The sequence below is a fragment of the Juglans microcarpa x Juglans regia genome, chromosome 1S, assembly GCF_004785595.1.
Source record: "Juglans microcarpa x Juglans regia isolate MS1-56 chromosome 1S, Jm3101_v1.0, whole genome shotgun sequence".
NCBI classification, from domain to species: domain Eukaryota; kingdom Viridiplantae; phylum Streptophyta; class Magnoliopsida; order Fagales; family Juglandaceae; genus Juglans; species Juglans microcarpa x Juglans regia.
The window spans coordinates 23,863,501-23,880,736 of record NC_054595.1 but is presented as its reverse complement, the minus strand read 5'-3'; the positions used below and the strand labels follow the sequence as shown (position 1 = coordinate 23,880,736).

Genomic DNA, 17,236 nt, shown 5'->3' with positions numbered 1-17,236 from the left:
AGATTGAAGAAATGGAAGCAGTCTTCTACTCTTCAGCAGTAGGAAGCCTGATGTATGTAATGGTTTGTACCAGACCAGATATTGCTCATGCTATAGGCATTGTAAGCAGATTCCTTTCAAATCCAGGAAATGATCATTGAGAAGCAGTCAAGTAGATTCTCAGGTACCTAAAAGGTACATCGAAGATGTTCTTATGTTTTTGGGGAGCTAAACCAGTTTTGGAAGGCTATACGGATTCAGATATGACAGGAGATCTGGATAGCAGGAAATCTACTTCCGGATTTCTCTTCACTTTTGCAGGAGGAGCTGTCTCTTGGCAGTCCAAATTATAGAAGTGTGTTGCTTTATCTACAATAGAGGTAGAGTACATTGCTGCAACGGAAGTTGGGAAAGAGATGTTGTGGATGAAGCATTTTCTCCAAGGACTAGGGGTTAGTCAAGAAGACTACAAGGTACATTATGATAGTCAAAGTGCTCTAAATTTGAGCAAGAACTCAATGTACCATTATCGCACCAAGCATATTGATATCCTCTATCATTGGATATGCGAAGCGATGGAACAACAGTTGTTGAAGTTTGTGAAGATCCATACGAAAGAGAATCCAGCGGACATGCTGACGAAGGTAGTTACAAGTGAGAAGTTTGAGCTATGCAGAGACATAGCTGGGATGGAGAACATCTAGGTAAATAGGCATGGAGGGGGAGAATTGTTAAAATCCTTGCCCAAGCAAGCAGTCAACAATGACTGCTTGCTGCTCAACGTTCAGCGAGTAACTGCATTTGCAGTTACCTATTGAATGCAAATAAATGCATTCATATAGGTGATGTGCCTATAAATTGAAGCTCCCTGCGAGAGCTTCAAACATACCTAAGGATAAGAGAAAAGAGAGAGAGCTCGGAGAGCTCTGAAAGAAAAGAAGAGAGTTAAGTTGAGTGGAGTGTGATCCTCCTCCTCTGTAATATTTTATTGTGTTCCACTATTTAATAGTGAAGCTCTTTTCTATGGATGTAGGTAGTTGCCAAACCATGTTAAATTCTTGGTGTCACTGAGTACGTGGGTGTACTATTTTATTTCCACTTTTATTTCTTCTACTGTGTTGATTTCCCCAACAGAACAGTGAATTTTTCAAGTTTGGAGAACATAAGATTGTCATATTTGAACTATATAAGTACAAACAATAGTTCGATCATGAATGGGCTTAGCAATTTATTATATTCACTCAAAGCACTTTAAATAGGCATAAATAAGACGAGGATTAGCCACAAGCTTTCTTTTTTTTACTCAAAATTAGCCACGAGCTGATTTAGGAAAAAAACTAACATAATTTGAGGCCATTCAAACATGAATGGCTAGACCAGATTTAAGACTGAGGATTAGTCACAAACTGCCTGGCCAAGTCTTCATCAATGAAGTCACAAGGAGATGAGAATTCCAGCCATTAGCCCAAAACACATCCTTCAGCAGCAAGCCAGAATTGGTGACAATCTTCACATTATCAGCAAGAACCCCTTGGCCGAGCCAATTATCAAACTGAAAGTTTAGACTACCTTCCTTCACCCTTCAGCAAGTACCCTGAACCATCTCTTTTAGAAGAGGTAAAATAGCCATCCAAAGGCTTGAGTCGTGAGAAGGAGTGATGTGAAACAGATGCCCAAGAGATAAGTACTTAGCCCCAAAAAATCTACGCACAGCAAATTGCTGAATCACCATAGCAAATTGTCAAAGCCAGCTTAAACGTGCAAGTCTGCCTTCCCCTCAAAAACACCCTTCATCCAGAGGCCTACAAGATTCATTCCAGGCAACCCACTTCCTTTTAGACTTACAAGCAGATTCTCCCCTGAAAATATTTGAAAACAACTTTGAAATTTCAAGTAACACCTTATTAGGAATACTGAACAGAGAGCAAATGTCCTGCATACTACAGAAAGCATGTTTCAAGAGCATGGAGCTCAAAAAATGACATGGTTACCAGATCAACAAAACAAGCAATACTTTTCTCACTTCCTCGTGTACTTTTGAAAAAAATATCAGCTCCTTGTGCATAACCCCATTAAACACCAAATTAGGATTGCCAAACCCACCCCAATTTCCTAATTTTACAATTTAACAGCAGATTATGTATTAACCGATCATGCTTTCGAGGTGCTACTATCTCTCAATACATCATGGAATTTTAGATAGGGAATTCCATAGTTCCAGAATCATACTATCAAGGTCCAATCTCTGTGCAGCCTCCCTCTTCTGATTCATTTCACACTCAAATAGAAAGAAATGGTCCAGATTAACCAGGGAATCTCGTAGTTCAATCAACTTAAGCTTAGATACTGCAATTCACATTGCCATGTTTTTTTTTTTTTTTTTATGTCGGGGAACCTCTCTAAGGCAGGGCCCTTCGGACCCGCTCCTGCAGAATAAACCCCGGTCCCATGCACTGCATCTTTGGAAGTTTCCTTACACGAATTTGGTTAAATTGTTGGCTTTTCATCAGAGGATGTGGCTCCAAATAATTGTTTGCACCCATGAAGTGTTAAACCTTGGACCTTTAAGGGAGTGATACCCACAAGACCAAGACTTTCATCACTTGGGCCAACCCCTTGGGATTTCACATTGCCAAATTCATAATATAAAGCATGAAAAGCTCCATTTGTGAAAATCTTTCTGGGACAGCTATGGAAAATAATCTACATTACTTGAACAACCATATTTCTGCCTTTATTTATCGTCGCTAATCGCTGATTAGCTACCCAACTACTTTCCAGTTAAGTCAAAATTGCATATGCAAGTAAAACTAGCTAGTGGCATTAGACCAACAAAGTGCAACAACATTTCTCTATACAATCACTAACTAATAACTGAAAGCACTCAAACACATGCAGTATATACATAAAAAATTACACCTATAAACAACTGGAAGGCATTTGGCAACACCCTCTTCTGAGTAGCAATCCCAGTTTTCTTAGAAAGATAAAGGCCTGGATCAACAATTATTGGTCTCAACTTCCTTGATCTATAAACCACCAAAAACACATAGACTTAGAATTTACATAACCCAGCCAATGGAACTTGAATGATTCAAAAAGTTCAAATCTTTAGGCAGAAATGACAAAATGTGAAGAAGATCTGAAAACCCACAAAAACCCACTTCAGAAAACGAATTAAAAGACACAATGCCGCCAAAAATTCCAACAACAGTGTACCATCTTGTTACAAACAATATGAAAGAACTATACTTCCTATGGAGATGGCTTCACTTATTAGCTTCACTTATTAACTCGATAGAATCTCTATGCTCAAACCAAAACAGAAAATGCGATCTTTCATGGGAGTTCAATACATAAACGATGCATGAATATATATTCTTCGACAAGAATCGAAATTTAAAAGACTACAGTACAAAGATTTTGGCAAATTCCAGATTAAGGACTACATAAGACGAATGTTACTCCTTACGTTACACGAGGAAACAGATCACGTTACATGCAGAAGAACTGTGATTTTTCATGTTAGCGTTCTAGTATTGTTTTTTAGCTGTTTGTTTGGTGCTGCCCATGAGACATACGGGGATGCGTTTTTATTTGGTCCGTGATGTAAATATCCAGGTAATGAGATATCACTGGGGTGATCTTCTCTTTAAAAGAAATATTTAGATAGAGTTATGTTATATACAGTCATTTTTGTGTGTTTATTATGCACTCTACTAACGTGATTGACCAATCTTATTAGTGGAGTATGTAAGGAGTACGCAAAAGTAATTGAAATAAATTTTTTGATTTGGGCATGAGACAAAATTTTTAAATTTTTTTATAATTTCATTTTCAAACACAACTTACTTAAAAGTATCAAAAACAAAATATTTTTTAAAGTCAAATTTTTAACTTTTTAATTTAATCATTATCTACGTACAAAAACCAATATAACTTTTACAAGCATCAAAATAAAATTTAAAAATCAATACAATTTTTTTAAATTTCAAAATAAAAACTATATTCAAATAACTTTGAAATTTTATAATATTTTTATTTAAATTTTTATCTTTTCTTTTTTAAAATTTAATAAAATATTTTAACTCAAACTATTTTACTATTATTTATATAATTTAAAAATATTTAAGTGTCCTAACAAATCTAAAAGCGGGTCGGATGCAAAATTCAAAGGTGCAAGAGGGTGGCGTGGTTGGAGATCATCCTCGTTGGATTCCGATTTACAATGAACACTGGACTGAGGGCCGATGATTTATGTGCAAACCTTGACTTCCCCGTCAAAAATCGACGATACGAAGAATCCAACGTCAATTTTGATACTACCCGTTACGGATATTACAAAACATTCATTTATTACCATAATTGCCACCAACCTTCTCGATCTATAAAATAGACGTTGCTTATCTATAGCAAACAGCAAGCTGAGTTCTTCGTACGATTATTTTTATATTTTTTGTGCTATTTATTAATATAATTTATTAAAATAATTATTTTATATTAAAAAAAAGTGACGATGTAATCGATTACATTAATAAAATATACAAAAACTACATAAAAATGAGTACTGCACATAAATTTTTTTATTTAAAAAACTTGTATCTCCCCACGTGATTGAGATTGTCTAGTCTTCCAACCATGTGTATTTACCTCACCAGCCATTTGGCATCAATTAATTAGCTCTCGTTTGAATAAGATAAAGAATTTATAAATAGAAAAATGATGGATACAAGTTTCAATTAGATAAAACTCAACTTTTGTAAAAAAATAAATCCTACTTTAAAAAAAATATAAAAAAAACTTTTGTTTATTATAAGTGAAATCTATTTTTTTAGAAAGGTCGTGAATGAAATTTGTTTATTTAAAGTTTGTACTTGATATTATTCTTCTAAATAATAATAAGATAATTTATGAATAATAGTTAAATAATTTGAGTTAAATTTTTTATTTAATTTTGAAAAAAAAAGGAAAAGAAAAATTAAATAAAGATATACATGACGTATATATATAACTATCAGTGCAGCGCATGATGCACTGATGTTCGAACAAAAATATGAATACTTTTTTGTTTTGTTTTCTGCTTTTGTAACCAACATATAAATGAACAACTCAAGAAACTTGAAAATTAATGTCGACTCACTTCAACCAAATAGACAAACTTCGATTAAAAGCAACCCTCCACTATAAACCAAACGCGCGTTCACATACATATATATTGATCTCTCAGATCATCATCATCTTCATGCCATCCTCCTCATCAATAGCTCAGATGCACAGTAATCCTCAGCAATGTTTCTGCACCGTCTCTGACATGTTGACCAGGTGGTATGAGCGAGCGAACCTCGGCAAAGCCAAAAGCATTCTTGAACTTCCCAGTACCGCCAGTCACAGATAAGTATGACATGGAGCTTCCTATCCTATATACGCCATAGAAATTGAGGCTATCCCCATACTCCCCTCCTTCAATCATGGCCGTAAACGTCATCATCTGTGTAGCTCCATCTGCTGAGCTCGCCACATAAACTCCTTGAGCTTTTCCTACTGTCTGTGACCCCAACTCGGGCGCAGAGTTCAGCACATCATCGATGACAGTGATTGTTCCGAACCCTAGTCCCAACCCATCTGGTCCCAGTTGGTTCTGATTGTTTGGGTTACCTATAAGGCCAGTTGCCAGTGGGATGCCATTGAGACCGTTGACCGTTGGAACGGCGCCGTTGGCAATGGGGATTGCAAGCCCACCTTGTGGGGGAATGAACCCTATTGGCCTTGCAAAGGGCACTTGACCATTGTAGATGTTGCCTAGCAAGCCAGTGACTGGCCTGGCTGTAGGGTTACTGCCCCCGAGAATGTCGTGCATGTATAACTCCAGAATGGGTTCTTTTCCCGTGGCTGCTGCGGGGTCAAGTACTACTGCAGCAGCCATGATCATCCCCACGTGCAGAAGAGCAATTACCAATATTGCGGAGAAAATGGAAGGTGGCCGTGATCCTTTTGACATCTTGAATCTGTGTATGGGAAAGTGTAATTTCTTGATTTGCTATATATGAATATTAAAGAAGATTAAGGCCGGCCGGCTAGCTTTTAATTTTAATGAATATGAGATGGGCTACAAACCATGCTATTTGTATAGAGATGGAATATCAGATCAAATTGGAGTTGTTGGGATCATGGTAATTGAAGTGTTGCAGTAGTTGGGGATCATGTGTTAGTTGTTAGAATGTGAACCATTCCATCATATACATTTTAATCAGATATCATTTGTTTAATCAGATATCCATTCCGGTTCTAATGGATACAACTGCTCCGAAATCATGTCATAACATATAATCTCGCCAATGAACACCATGGAAATTAATGTTATAATATGATTTTTCTGCCATCTTAAAAAATGTTTTTAATTTATATATTTATTTTATTTTTAGATTTTTTTGCCATTTTTCAACTCCCTCTTTAATTCATTGAGAAGGTGCAATCTCAGCCCAAAAGCCCATGGGGGATTTGATTAGGTGAGCTAGAGATTGGAAGTTTCGAATGAGTTGTACAAAGTTTGGGGCCTTTGGGCCAACCCTATCTCGAGTTCGGACAACAGGATTGAGGTCTGTTTAGATATAAAAATGATTTTATTTTATTTTATTATTATAACTTTTTTAAATTTTTACATAAAATATAATAAATAATTTAATATTTTTAAATCTTAAAACAATAATAATATTAAAAATTTTAATAATATTTTATTCAACTTTTATATAAAATCATCTCATCTCATCTCACTATCCAGCCCGATAGTCTCATGACTCCTATCCACACATTAAATTTCAGACTTTCTTCTATACAAAGAGAGAAGTTCCATTTACAAAACTGTTATGCTTTGAAGCGGTCAATCTGAAACTATGGGTTTAGCAGCCACCACTAATATTCAGCCACGTCAGCAATTTCACATAAATTACAATCGCCTCATCACATTGTAGTAAACTCTCAGAAGTAGAAAATAAATCGAAGAGAAGCTTTGTGCCAAAAGCCCCCCTTCAGTATTTCATACCGCCGATTCGCACCATCTCCATCGCTTTGCACCGCCGCAAGACACCAGTCCCATCGTGCATCAGTTCTGCCGTCACCAGTCCTTCGCCCACCATTAATTTCGCACCATTAATCTTATGCCCTTTGTGTTCTTTTTACTCGTTTCAGGCAAAAACATAACTATTGAACAGTGTCATCAGATTCTCTTCCAGCCCCTCACGACCAGAATGCCAAACCCTTTCTCTTCCCTAACGCCCAGACTACAAAATACAATTCTCATTTCCATGGTTTTCAAATCTCATGCCCAATCTCATAGTTTCTTCAAAACCTTTGATTATTTGCTCGGTTGTAAACACAAAAAAAAAAAGAAAAAGAAAAAAGAAAGGCAAGAAACTTGTACATTTCACTTTTCCTACACGTTGTAGTATCAATCTTTTTCGTTTTCCTTCTGGCTTTGGTCATGAAAAATAGCAAAAACAAAAAAAAAAAAAGCAGAATGATATTTACCCATGTAGTGACCAAGAAAATAGGCCCAAAAATGCTTAGTATATTTGCAAATAGCAATGGAAAGAGAGAGAAAATAACCAGAATTGGGAGAGGGCCGTGGGCGAGAATGGAGAGCAATGATTCCCGTAAGTGTCGTGGGAGAGAATGGGTAGAGAAGGAGAGAATGCATGCGTGATACCCTGCAGCGGGGGCACATGATAGTGGGACTGAGTTGGCTATGTGGAAGTCACCCATTGGAGGGCTGTTGGTTGAGAAAAAATAAATGGACCAGGTTCACGTGTGATGTGTACTCATAAAAACTTGCTTAAAATAATTGAAAAAAAAGAGATAATTATGATACCTTATATTAATTCAATAATTATATATATTCGCTTCTCCATAATCCTGAGCCTAATATAATGACCTTATACACATTGCTTCAAGTAGGAGGCCAAGATCTTTGGATCGATTAGTAACATCTTAGTTTTTCACTAAAAAAACTAATGATCGAATCTGCTCTCTTTATGTATATAAAAAAAAAAAACTAGGAACTCGCAGATCATAAAAAATTATTAACATTGTTTCCATGAGAGGTTAAAGATACATCTGACAAGTAGTTTTGGCGAGAAAAATGATTTAGGCTCCGTTTAAATAATGAGATGATTTTATATTAAAATTGAAAGTTGAATAAAATATTATTAGAATATTATTTATTATTATTATTATTATTTTGATATTTGAAAAAGTTGAATTGTTTATTATATTTTGTATGAAAATTGAGAAAGTTGTAATGATGTGATAAGATGAGATAAAACATTTTTTGTATCCAAAAGGGGTCTTATACAATATTTTTCACAACACTTTATATAATTATGTTTTTAATTGGAGATAAATACTTTATAAAAGTAATATTATTTTATAAAAATATTCGTATTTTATAATATTATTGTGAAATATGGTGTAAAAATGTGTTGAGTGTGTATTACAAATATTTTGAGTACGCTAAACTAGTTCAATTCGCCAAGGTGATACTCCAATGGACACCCCTTTGATCCTCTAGCAATCTCACTCTCCTTGCAGCAAATTTGGTTAAAAAAAAGATAATTGAGTTAATTTTTTATAAAGAGTGGGACTATTATACTGCTTCACTCTTACGGCTTAACGGTTTTTTTTTTAATATTTTTTTAATATATTTAAATATTTTTAAAAGATAAAAAAATATATCAATACACTTAAAATCACTTCATTAATCATCAAGTAAGAAAAAAACATTTTAACCAATGATTAAATGGAGCGATCAAAGTGAAGCGGAAAAATAGACTTTCTCTTCTATAAATAATAATACAAAAATAAGCTTCAAAATTAACATATGATCTGATTTATTACGTTAAAACAAGCCTAGATAATAAGTTTACCCAGGGTGGCACCCACTGTCATAGATGCTGACATGTATGCTTACAATTAGACGAATGATTCCATCCTAATTAGGGGAGAGAAAAAGAAAAAGAAAAAGAAAAAGAAAGAGAGAGAGAAGATCGTTGAGAAAAAGAAGGCTTTAAAATCCGGCGTCCTATGCGCCACGGTTCCATAACAAGCTGCATGCGTAGAAGCGCATTTTTGTTCTATTTCGGTCTCCGTCTCCTGCGCTCTCAGAGTGAGAACCAGAAAACCCCCTCCACTCCCTTTTCAGGTGCTCCGTCTCTTCCTTTTATTCTCCCTTTTTTTTCCTTCCTTTTTAATTTATATTCTACCGGTCCTCATAGTTCAATTCACGCGAATGCAATTCACAGATCTTTGACCTTCCTTGACATCCATTCACAACATACTGGTGAATTCAAATAAACGTGATTTTTTTTTTGTTCCAAAATACGGTGATCAATCTATTAGTATAATTTAGTTTTGATAAAGAAGAAAAAGGATTTGAATCCGCGATTTTTGGATTAGAATCTAATTTCTGAAAGTTACAACGTACATATTTATATTTATCACCCGTAATATAGGTTTTCTTTGATTCTTGGTGTAGATTTGGATCGTGGGTTGTTGAGTCCTTCCAGTGGTATATAGGGATTTGTCGAGGAAACGGGTTTTGATTTGATTGGGATCAATGGCAGCTCTTGTGCCTCCCGGGGCACCTAGGCCCAGCAATGGTAACAATAACCCATCCCAACCTTCACCACATAACTACAACCCTAATTCAAATCCCAGTTCGCTAGCAGATAATTTGAATGGTTTGAATCTCAATCGGCCACCTTCCATGCTGAATTCGGCTCCTAGGGCTTCCCCCTTTGGCCAGCCACCTCATTTTCCTTCATCAGCTCCTCCACCTGGGGTTCCTGTTGCGTCCCCACCATTTGCTCGGCCTGGTCCACCACCCGGTGCGCTTGCAAGACCCATAGTGCCTCCAACAGGACCCCCACAGTCTACATTGCCTCCCAATGTGGCCCCACCAGCAAGACCCACAGGGCCACCCATCGGCCAGCCTTCACCTTTTGGGTCAAGAACCCTTCCCGGGTCTTTCCCATCGTCGGTGGGCACTAATGTGCCACCTCGTCCTGGTGCTTTCCAATCTTCAGGTTTGCCAAGCCGTCCAGTTGTTTCAGCACCACCACCGGGTACCCGCCCGATCACTGGCTCTCCTCCTTTGACAACTGGTCAGACATTTCCCCATTCAAGTGCACCAAGTGGTTATGTGAGTAATGGGCCACCAGCATTCATGTCAGGGACTTTGCAGGGTGGGCCTCGGTTTCCTCCAGCTGGCAATGCACCACAACCACCTATTGGACCTCCACCAACATTGGGGTTGGCTGGGGCTGCTCCTCAGACTGCAAGCATGCGTTCTCTTCTGGCTAGTTCAACTGTTGTTGCTCCTCCCGGTCCTACTGTACAGCCAACATCACTATTTTCAGCACCTCCGCAGGGTGTTCCGCAGCCTCCAGGTCCTTATGGGTCACCAGCATGGCCGATGCAGACTGGGCAAGTAAGGAATGAGTATTTTTACAGTACATTTTGTTAATATTTTAAGATTGATTACTAGTGATGCCATATTGCATGATGGTCATAATGTTGTTAAGCTGACTGATACAGGCAAAGGCATTAGGCATTTAAATTGTGTTAAATTTTATGTTCTTTGGTTTCTTCCACTTATTTATATGCTGAGATTTATTTATTTAAGATGCAAGTTTATTCTTTTTCCCCCTATCCATAATATGCAAGCAATTGTCAACATTATACAAAATCTTAATGCATGGTGTCAGATTTTGGAGATGCTGGTGAGAGAATGGTTTAAACTAAGTTTTTCACTGGGTGTATGTAATTTTGTTTTTGGTAAGAATGGTTATATTGATAATATAAAAAGAGAAATGTAAACAGGATTAGGAACAGGTAGCCAGGTATCAGGCTCACTGTGTCGCAAGACCTGTAAGTAATTTTATTTATGCCCTGCCCTTTACATGAAAACTGGGTGTATATAAAATTTGTGTGGCCACTTTGACTGGTCCGGTTCTTTTGGGCATGGTTGGTTCCGTCTTTCCGTCCTCTGATGAAATTCTTTGACATGTGTGCCAAGGGGATGCCTGGGGAATGAGATGAAATGAGAATTTTGTGCATAGTAGTAAGATGGTTTGTGAATAAAAGTGAGATAGTTTGAGTTAAGTATTTATTGGGTTTTGGAAAAGGAGAGAGAAAAAGTTGAATATAATTTTTTATAAAATTAAAATTTTGTTAGAATATAATTTTTTAATATAATTTTTTATTTTGGGATTTGAAAAAGTTGAATTGTTTTTTATTTGGAAATTTGGAAAATTTGTAATGATGAATTTGAAAAAGTTGTAATGATTAGTTTGAAAGTGTTCGTGTTTGAGTGATGTTTGGGAATGAAATGAAATGGGATGGGATGAGATGGAAATTGTTTACAAACATCCCCTAAGTGAATGCAAGAGAAGGGAATTTCTAAAGCAGACTGAGCGCACATAGGCTGTTGATTATCCATATTCCAGGAACCTTATCAAAGATTCAGAGTATTTATGGTGCTAAACATGCCGCTAATTGATAGTAAACACTATTGTTGTTTTAAAGATCCATCCTACTTATTAGAAAGAAATACTGCATGAGTTCTTCTTTTCTTTTTTTTATAAGTAAATACTGCATGATTTCTCATATGCATTTCTCGTAGTATGATCAGCAACCTGGATTCTGAATTTTTAAATTGCTCTAGGTGGGTCCATCTCAACCTACTGGGTCAGTGCAACCGCCCAGGATGTTTGGAATGCCACCACCATCTCTTCCAAATCAATCTATGACTGCCATACCTGCACTGGGTCAAGCTGGAGCCCCGGTCTCAGGGACATCGAAGATTGACCCTAATCAAATTCCAAGGCCCATTCCGAGTTCCTCCGCTATCTTGTTTGAAACCCGTCATGGAAATCAGGCCAATCCTCCTCCAGTATGTTTTTTTCATCTATAATTTGAATTCTGAACGACACTTTAGCTAAATGCTAAATTTCTACATTTAGCTATATTGGCTTTTTACTTTTCCTTCTTAGCTTTCATCTTTCGTCTGTTGTCCCCTTCAAGTTCCCTTCTATTTTCATTGTTTATGCGAATGCTGCTAAGTGATTTAATTGACAGTTAAGGGACTGATACTTTTTGTTGTTTTTTAACTTCTTTCTTGTACTGTATCAAGCCTGCTACAAGTGATTACATTGTCAGAGACACAGGGAATTGCAGTCCACGTTACATGAGGTGCACCATCAGTCAGGTCATGATTAAGTATTTAGCATGTATTGGTTGATAGTAGTTTTTATAATGAAGTTCAGAACTCTTAGATCTTAATATCTCGCAGTTGTTGACATTATATTTATTTCTCTTGGTGATTTGACAGATTCCATGTACTGCTGACCTTTTGACAACATCAGGGATGCAGTTGGCCTTGTTGATCCAACCTTTGGCCCTTTCTCATCCATCTGAGGAGCCTGTCCAAGTAATGTCTGATTAATTTCTTCTCTAATTGTTGCAAACTACACTTTTCAGTTATTATAAATAAACTTAGTTTAGTTTTGTTTGTTTCTCATAGCTATTTTCTTGTTTATGAGTTGATAAGTCAATTATCATGAGTTTTTATTTCAACCCATTAATTGTAGTAGCTAAATTAGGATTCAGAGGAATGAACCTGACTCCTGTAAAGACAACCTTATCAAGCTGTTTTTTTTTTTTTTTTTTTCTTTCTTCTCCTTTTGATAAGTAAACAACCTTATCATGCTCTTTGGCTCCTGGTTATGCTAGCGACTCAAAACTCCATATACTCCAATCTATTCAGTCTATATTTTGGGAGAAAGCTCTCTCTTTTACCATGCCGTAATCGCTTCCACACAGAGCCTAAGTATTAGCTCATTTAATCTTAGGTAAAAATTATGTTTGTAACTAAGTTGTCCCTAGAAGAAAATATTTTAATATATTTTTTTATTTTTTTCTTTTGCAAATTCTTGAAATAAAGAAGCTTTAGTGACTTCTTATAATAGATGGACTTTTGTTGTTGCTAATGGTATTGGAGTTATTCAAGATGCAAAAAATAGGATTTTGAATGATAAAGGATGTTGACATGGCCTTGCCTTGGGGAATTTGGACAATACAATTCAAAATTTGTTCCTTTTGCCATTGTTTGGGAACTCAGATGAGGAGAAACTGGTTTTCATGGAGTGTTTTTATGCTTTTAATCTTGAATGGAATTAACGTTTTTATCTAGCAAATGTACGAAAAAAGAATATTATTTAGTCTGATGAATGTATTAAGTTTGTATGAGATATATCGTGTGAAAACATAAAATAAAAGGTACAATCCTATTCGTAAATATGATAAAAAGTCCTTGTGCAACGATGAAGGAAGGCCAGATTACATTTGGGCCTATACTCCAAAATGACTAGCCAAATTTACAATTGGAGCTCCTTTGGTGGGACTAACAATTGAAACATTTTAAATATATAGGGGGCAACAAGTAGGGATAATATTACTTATCAGAAAAAAACTAAGTTGGGAAAATATGACTAATCATCAAATTGAGTTCAAGAAATAATATACGTTCTTACTAAAGGACTCTGTGTTCTTTTGATTTGTTTGTTTTAGTGAAGAATCATTAGGTCCTTTTGGATACTTGAATAGTGTGGATGGTTCATGACCTGCCTAACCCTTTCAAGTTGTGTCTTGCTTCGGAAGCATAGATCAGCAAGCTTTGACGCCTGCTCAAAGTGGAGCTCATTTTTTTGAAGTATTGTTTTGATTAAGGAACTCCTCTAGTGTTTCGTTTCTAATTGTTAATTCTGTATGCTCGGGCCTTATTCATTTTCCTGTTACACTCTCATTTTCTACTTTAAGTTTTCCTCTCTTATAAAATATTTGGCAATATATGAGAATTTAAATTCTAGCTAATTTGGTTTCATCTCCTATCTTTGGTAGTGGTTGTAACTCTGCCATTTATATTCTCTAACTTTTCTTTTGGATGAGATCAAACAATTCCATTTTCTCTATCAATCAATCGAAAACTGCATCCATTTTTTCATGTTAGTATGCCCTGTGTTTTTGTTGTTATAGATTGTAGATTTTGGGGATATTGGTCCTGTTCGATGTTCTCGCTGCAAAGCCTACATAAATCCTTTCATGAAGTTCATTGATCAGGGAAGGCGGTTCATCTGTAACATTTGTGGTCAGTAAAAACAATTGCTGTCTATTTTTGTTATTTATTTAGTGTTTGCTAACCTGCTTGTTTGTCGTCGAGGTTGAACATCTTGCCTTCTTCCACACTCCCCAATTAAAGCATGGATAAACTGTTATGTAATGAGTAGCTAGGCGATTCTTTTGTTATTCTTCCCATGTACTTGAGTTGCGCCTTTCGCACATACTAATATAGGATGAGTTATTACTTATCAAAAGAAAAAGAAGAAGATACTAGCAGGTTTCAATATAGTCAAGGTTTTAGAGTGGCATGCATTTGTGCATATCATACACCTTTCTTGTAGGATCAGGAATGGTACATTATAATAGTACATAACTAAAAGAGATGCATAAATTTTATTACCTTAAACATAACTGAAAATTGTATCATTAAAACCCTTTAATATCAAATGTAGCCAACTCATATATACTGAAACTAACAAAATTCCTCAATGTTGTCATAAATCAAATCCTAAATATTATTATGTACTGAACACTTATAAAAAATAAAATGAGTCAAATACTCAATAAGTAAACACATCATATAATAAATAAGCCAGATTCCTATGTACTTGGGCTATGCCTATTTGAGAATTGATATTAGATTTTTTTTTTTTTTTTTTTAAGTAAAAATATTATATATATCAATAGGAGTAATCAAGTACACTGAATGTATACAAGAAAGAAAAATGATAGTTACAGTCGTGAATGCGTAAGAACCGTGCAATCACTTTAAAAAAGTAAATAAATACGAGATTTACATGAAAATAAATTAATTTTTTAGAAGTGGACCTCACTCTTTTTCAAAGCCACTACACGACTCTTGTGCACTCCACGACTGTATGTAGATTACTCTACAAGAAAACACCTTGCCCATATTAGAAAGCCCCTAATAACCCAAAAAACCCGTGAAAAATAACCCAAAATACACCAAGCCAGACCCCAACCCCCTGTTTCCCGTAGAACTAAAACTCTACCCGAGAACCCAACCCCAACCCTTTGTTTCCAGTATTCACAAAATACCCTCCCTTTAGACTTTCCTCTAGTTGAGCTACCACTCTTAGCGTTGTAGTTGATTGCCCCAGAAAGATGCTGTAACTCCCTACTTTTTTTGAAACTTGATTTGGTTTCAAGCGCGTGACTTGCCTCAATCACAGTGATTAGTTCTTTAAATTGGTCTTCACATCCTCCATGTGAAATTCCCACGAACTGCTGAATCTCGTTAACTTTAGGCAGAATCCAATCCGCTAGTGTAGGAAGAGAGACCAGGGGGCAACATTATCCCCAAACATAGCATCCAGCTGCACTCCCAACTCTAGACATTTCTCTACACAAGGCACAAACGCCAAACCCATATTCAAATCCTGTACCTCCTCAGCAATTCCCTTCACCTCTGGTGACCCTTTATGTGCAACTTCAGCGGATCCTACATCTCCTTTAGACCTCGACAGTACACCATTTTCCTTCAACTCCGACGAGGGAGCCATAGTTTCTTCGGGGACCAAGGGTGTAATATCGACTAATCTATCCTGTGTTACATGAGGCGAATGACATTCCATTACTGATGTCTCTACGCCGATACCTGACATAGAACCCACTTTAAATAACCCAAATTTCTTTTTGACCCGCCATACTCTCCTGGATCTGGTTATAGGGACATGACTGAATCTAATTTTCCGTTTTCCTTTATCTGAGTTTAAAGGATTTGGGCCTATCTTAGTCTTGTTTCTTACAACCTTGTTGTCTCCAGCTAAAAGCAGGTCTATTTTCGTAGGCAAGAAAGCTATCGCTGCCTTCAACTCAACAAGTTGGGTTTCCATCTCCTTTAAAGAATTCTGCATCGTGACATGCTGGTTCTTAGGCGTGATTTGCAGATCACTTTCACCGTTCCCCTCACTCTGAACCCTCGAAACATGACCTGCCTGCAGAGCTGCCGCATATGATCGCCTCGTCACCGTGGATGTACTTGGGTCTTTATGATTCACCTCCAAGTTAATGTTCTCATTCTTCTTCTGGTTTTCCTTCCTTGACCCATCAACAAAAAACATATCTGCAGCTCTGCGTAATTCCGCAGCAAACTTCTCTTAACCCAGACTTTCATACCCTTCAGGAATGATTACAACACTCTGCGGGCCTCCTCCACCATATTTGGTGACAGTTAGATACCTACCATGCTCGTTGGAGCATTGTTGAGCCATGAATGTTCTATTTCTTTTGCCCAAGTGTTTTGTGAAATCCAAATTTCTTCCCACCTATAATACTGCTTCCATTGTAGCCATAAGCCATTCTATTCCACTACGACCAATCACTACAAATCTCCAAACCTTTCTGCTTCTCTCCATAATTTTTAATGAAGACCTCCATGTTTCTTGCAAAAACTCAAAGGCCTTTGATTCCACCCAAAAGCACACCAGTTGACTCATAATGATATCAAACCTCGACTTCAGATGCAGGGGCTTCCCAAGTTGAAGGGCTTCATTCTGTCGAGTATAAAGCTACGAGAGGCAGTTAAAAATCTGCAAAAACTTCAGATGCGGAGGCAAAGGCTTAGATCACAGTACCCCTACTGTGTTAACGGAAAAACAGAAGAAAACTCCCAGTCATTGGAGGAGAACTGACGTCAGAGGCCCCACAATGGAGTCGCCGGAGTTCGTCAAACAAGTCTGTAGCGGTGGCGGAGGCAAAGGCTCAGGTCGTAGGTTGCCGGAGGAGGACCGACGTAGGAGGCCCCTCAATAGAGTCACCGGAGTCCGTCGGTCAAGTCTGTGGCGGTGGCAAAAGCAGATGCACGGTGACAGTCGTTGACACCTCCGACAAATAGAAATAGCGAAAGAACTAGTTTGCCAGAGAAGGCCAACGTCGGACGGCCCTTAGCGAGGACGGATGTGTTTGGGATAAAAGCATCAAACTTAAAACAAAGGCAGAAAAAAGTTTATTTTAAAAACGTTGAAACAATCTCTTGGGGCCATCGGGTTGGGGGTTTTCCCCTTGAATTACTCGAGGTGCATTTGCGGGAAACTCTTTGCCGAGAGCCTCTGCACCCCCGAGATTA

At 37.1% G+C, this 17,236-nt stretch overlaps 2 protein-coding genes across 4 annotated transcripts in view; one reads left to right on the top strand and one right to left on the bottom strand.

Annotated features, from left to right (window-relative positions):
- Positions 1-5,233: 5,233 nt before the first annotated feature.
- Positions 5,234-5,983, bottom strand: LOC121247585 (dirigent protein 18-like). Its single transcript, XM_041145959.1, has one exon. It carries the CDS (start codon positions 5,975-5,977, stop codon positions 5,237-5,239), a length of 741 nt encoding a protein of 246 aa, XP_041001893.1. The 5' UTR covers positions 5,978-5,983; the 3' UTR covers positions 5,234-5,236.
- A 3,001-nt stretch (positions 5,984-8,984) lies between these two features.
- Positions 8,985-17,236, top strand: part of LOC121246029 (protein transport protein Sec24-like At4g32640) — a 33,796-nt gene continuing 25,544 nt past the window's right edge. For 2 of the 3 annotated variants that reach the window (XM_041144002.1, XM_041144001.1), the window contains exons 1-6: positions 8,986-9,172; positions 9,506-10,459; positions 11,696-11,923; positions 12,164-12,238; positions 12,362-12,460; positions 14,065-14,176. In XM_041144002.1, the coding sequence (XP_040999936.1) occupies positions 9,587-10,459; positions 11,696-11,923; positions 12,164-12,238; positions 12,362-12,460; positions 14,065-14,176 (1,387 nt within the window). In that variant the 5' untranslated portion in view covers positions 8,986-9,172; positions 9,506-9,586. Of the gene's footprint in view, positions 9,173-9,505; positions 10,460-11,695; positions 11,924-12,163; positions 12,239-12,361; positions 12,461-14,064; positions 14,177-17,236 lie in introns of all 3 variants that reach the window. The other variant, XM_041144003.1, reaches the window with a different exon arrangement.

Bases quoted from the DNA above. Each gene is read 5' to 3' on its own strand.
- LOC121247585 (XM_041145959.1), bottom strand. From the start codon at position 5,977: ATGTCAAAAGGATCACGGCCACCTTCCATTTTCTCCGCAATATTGGTA.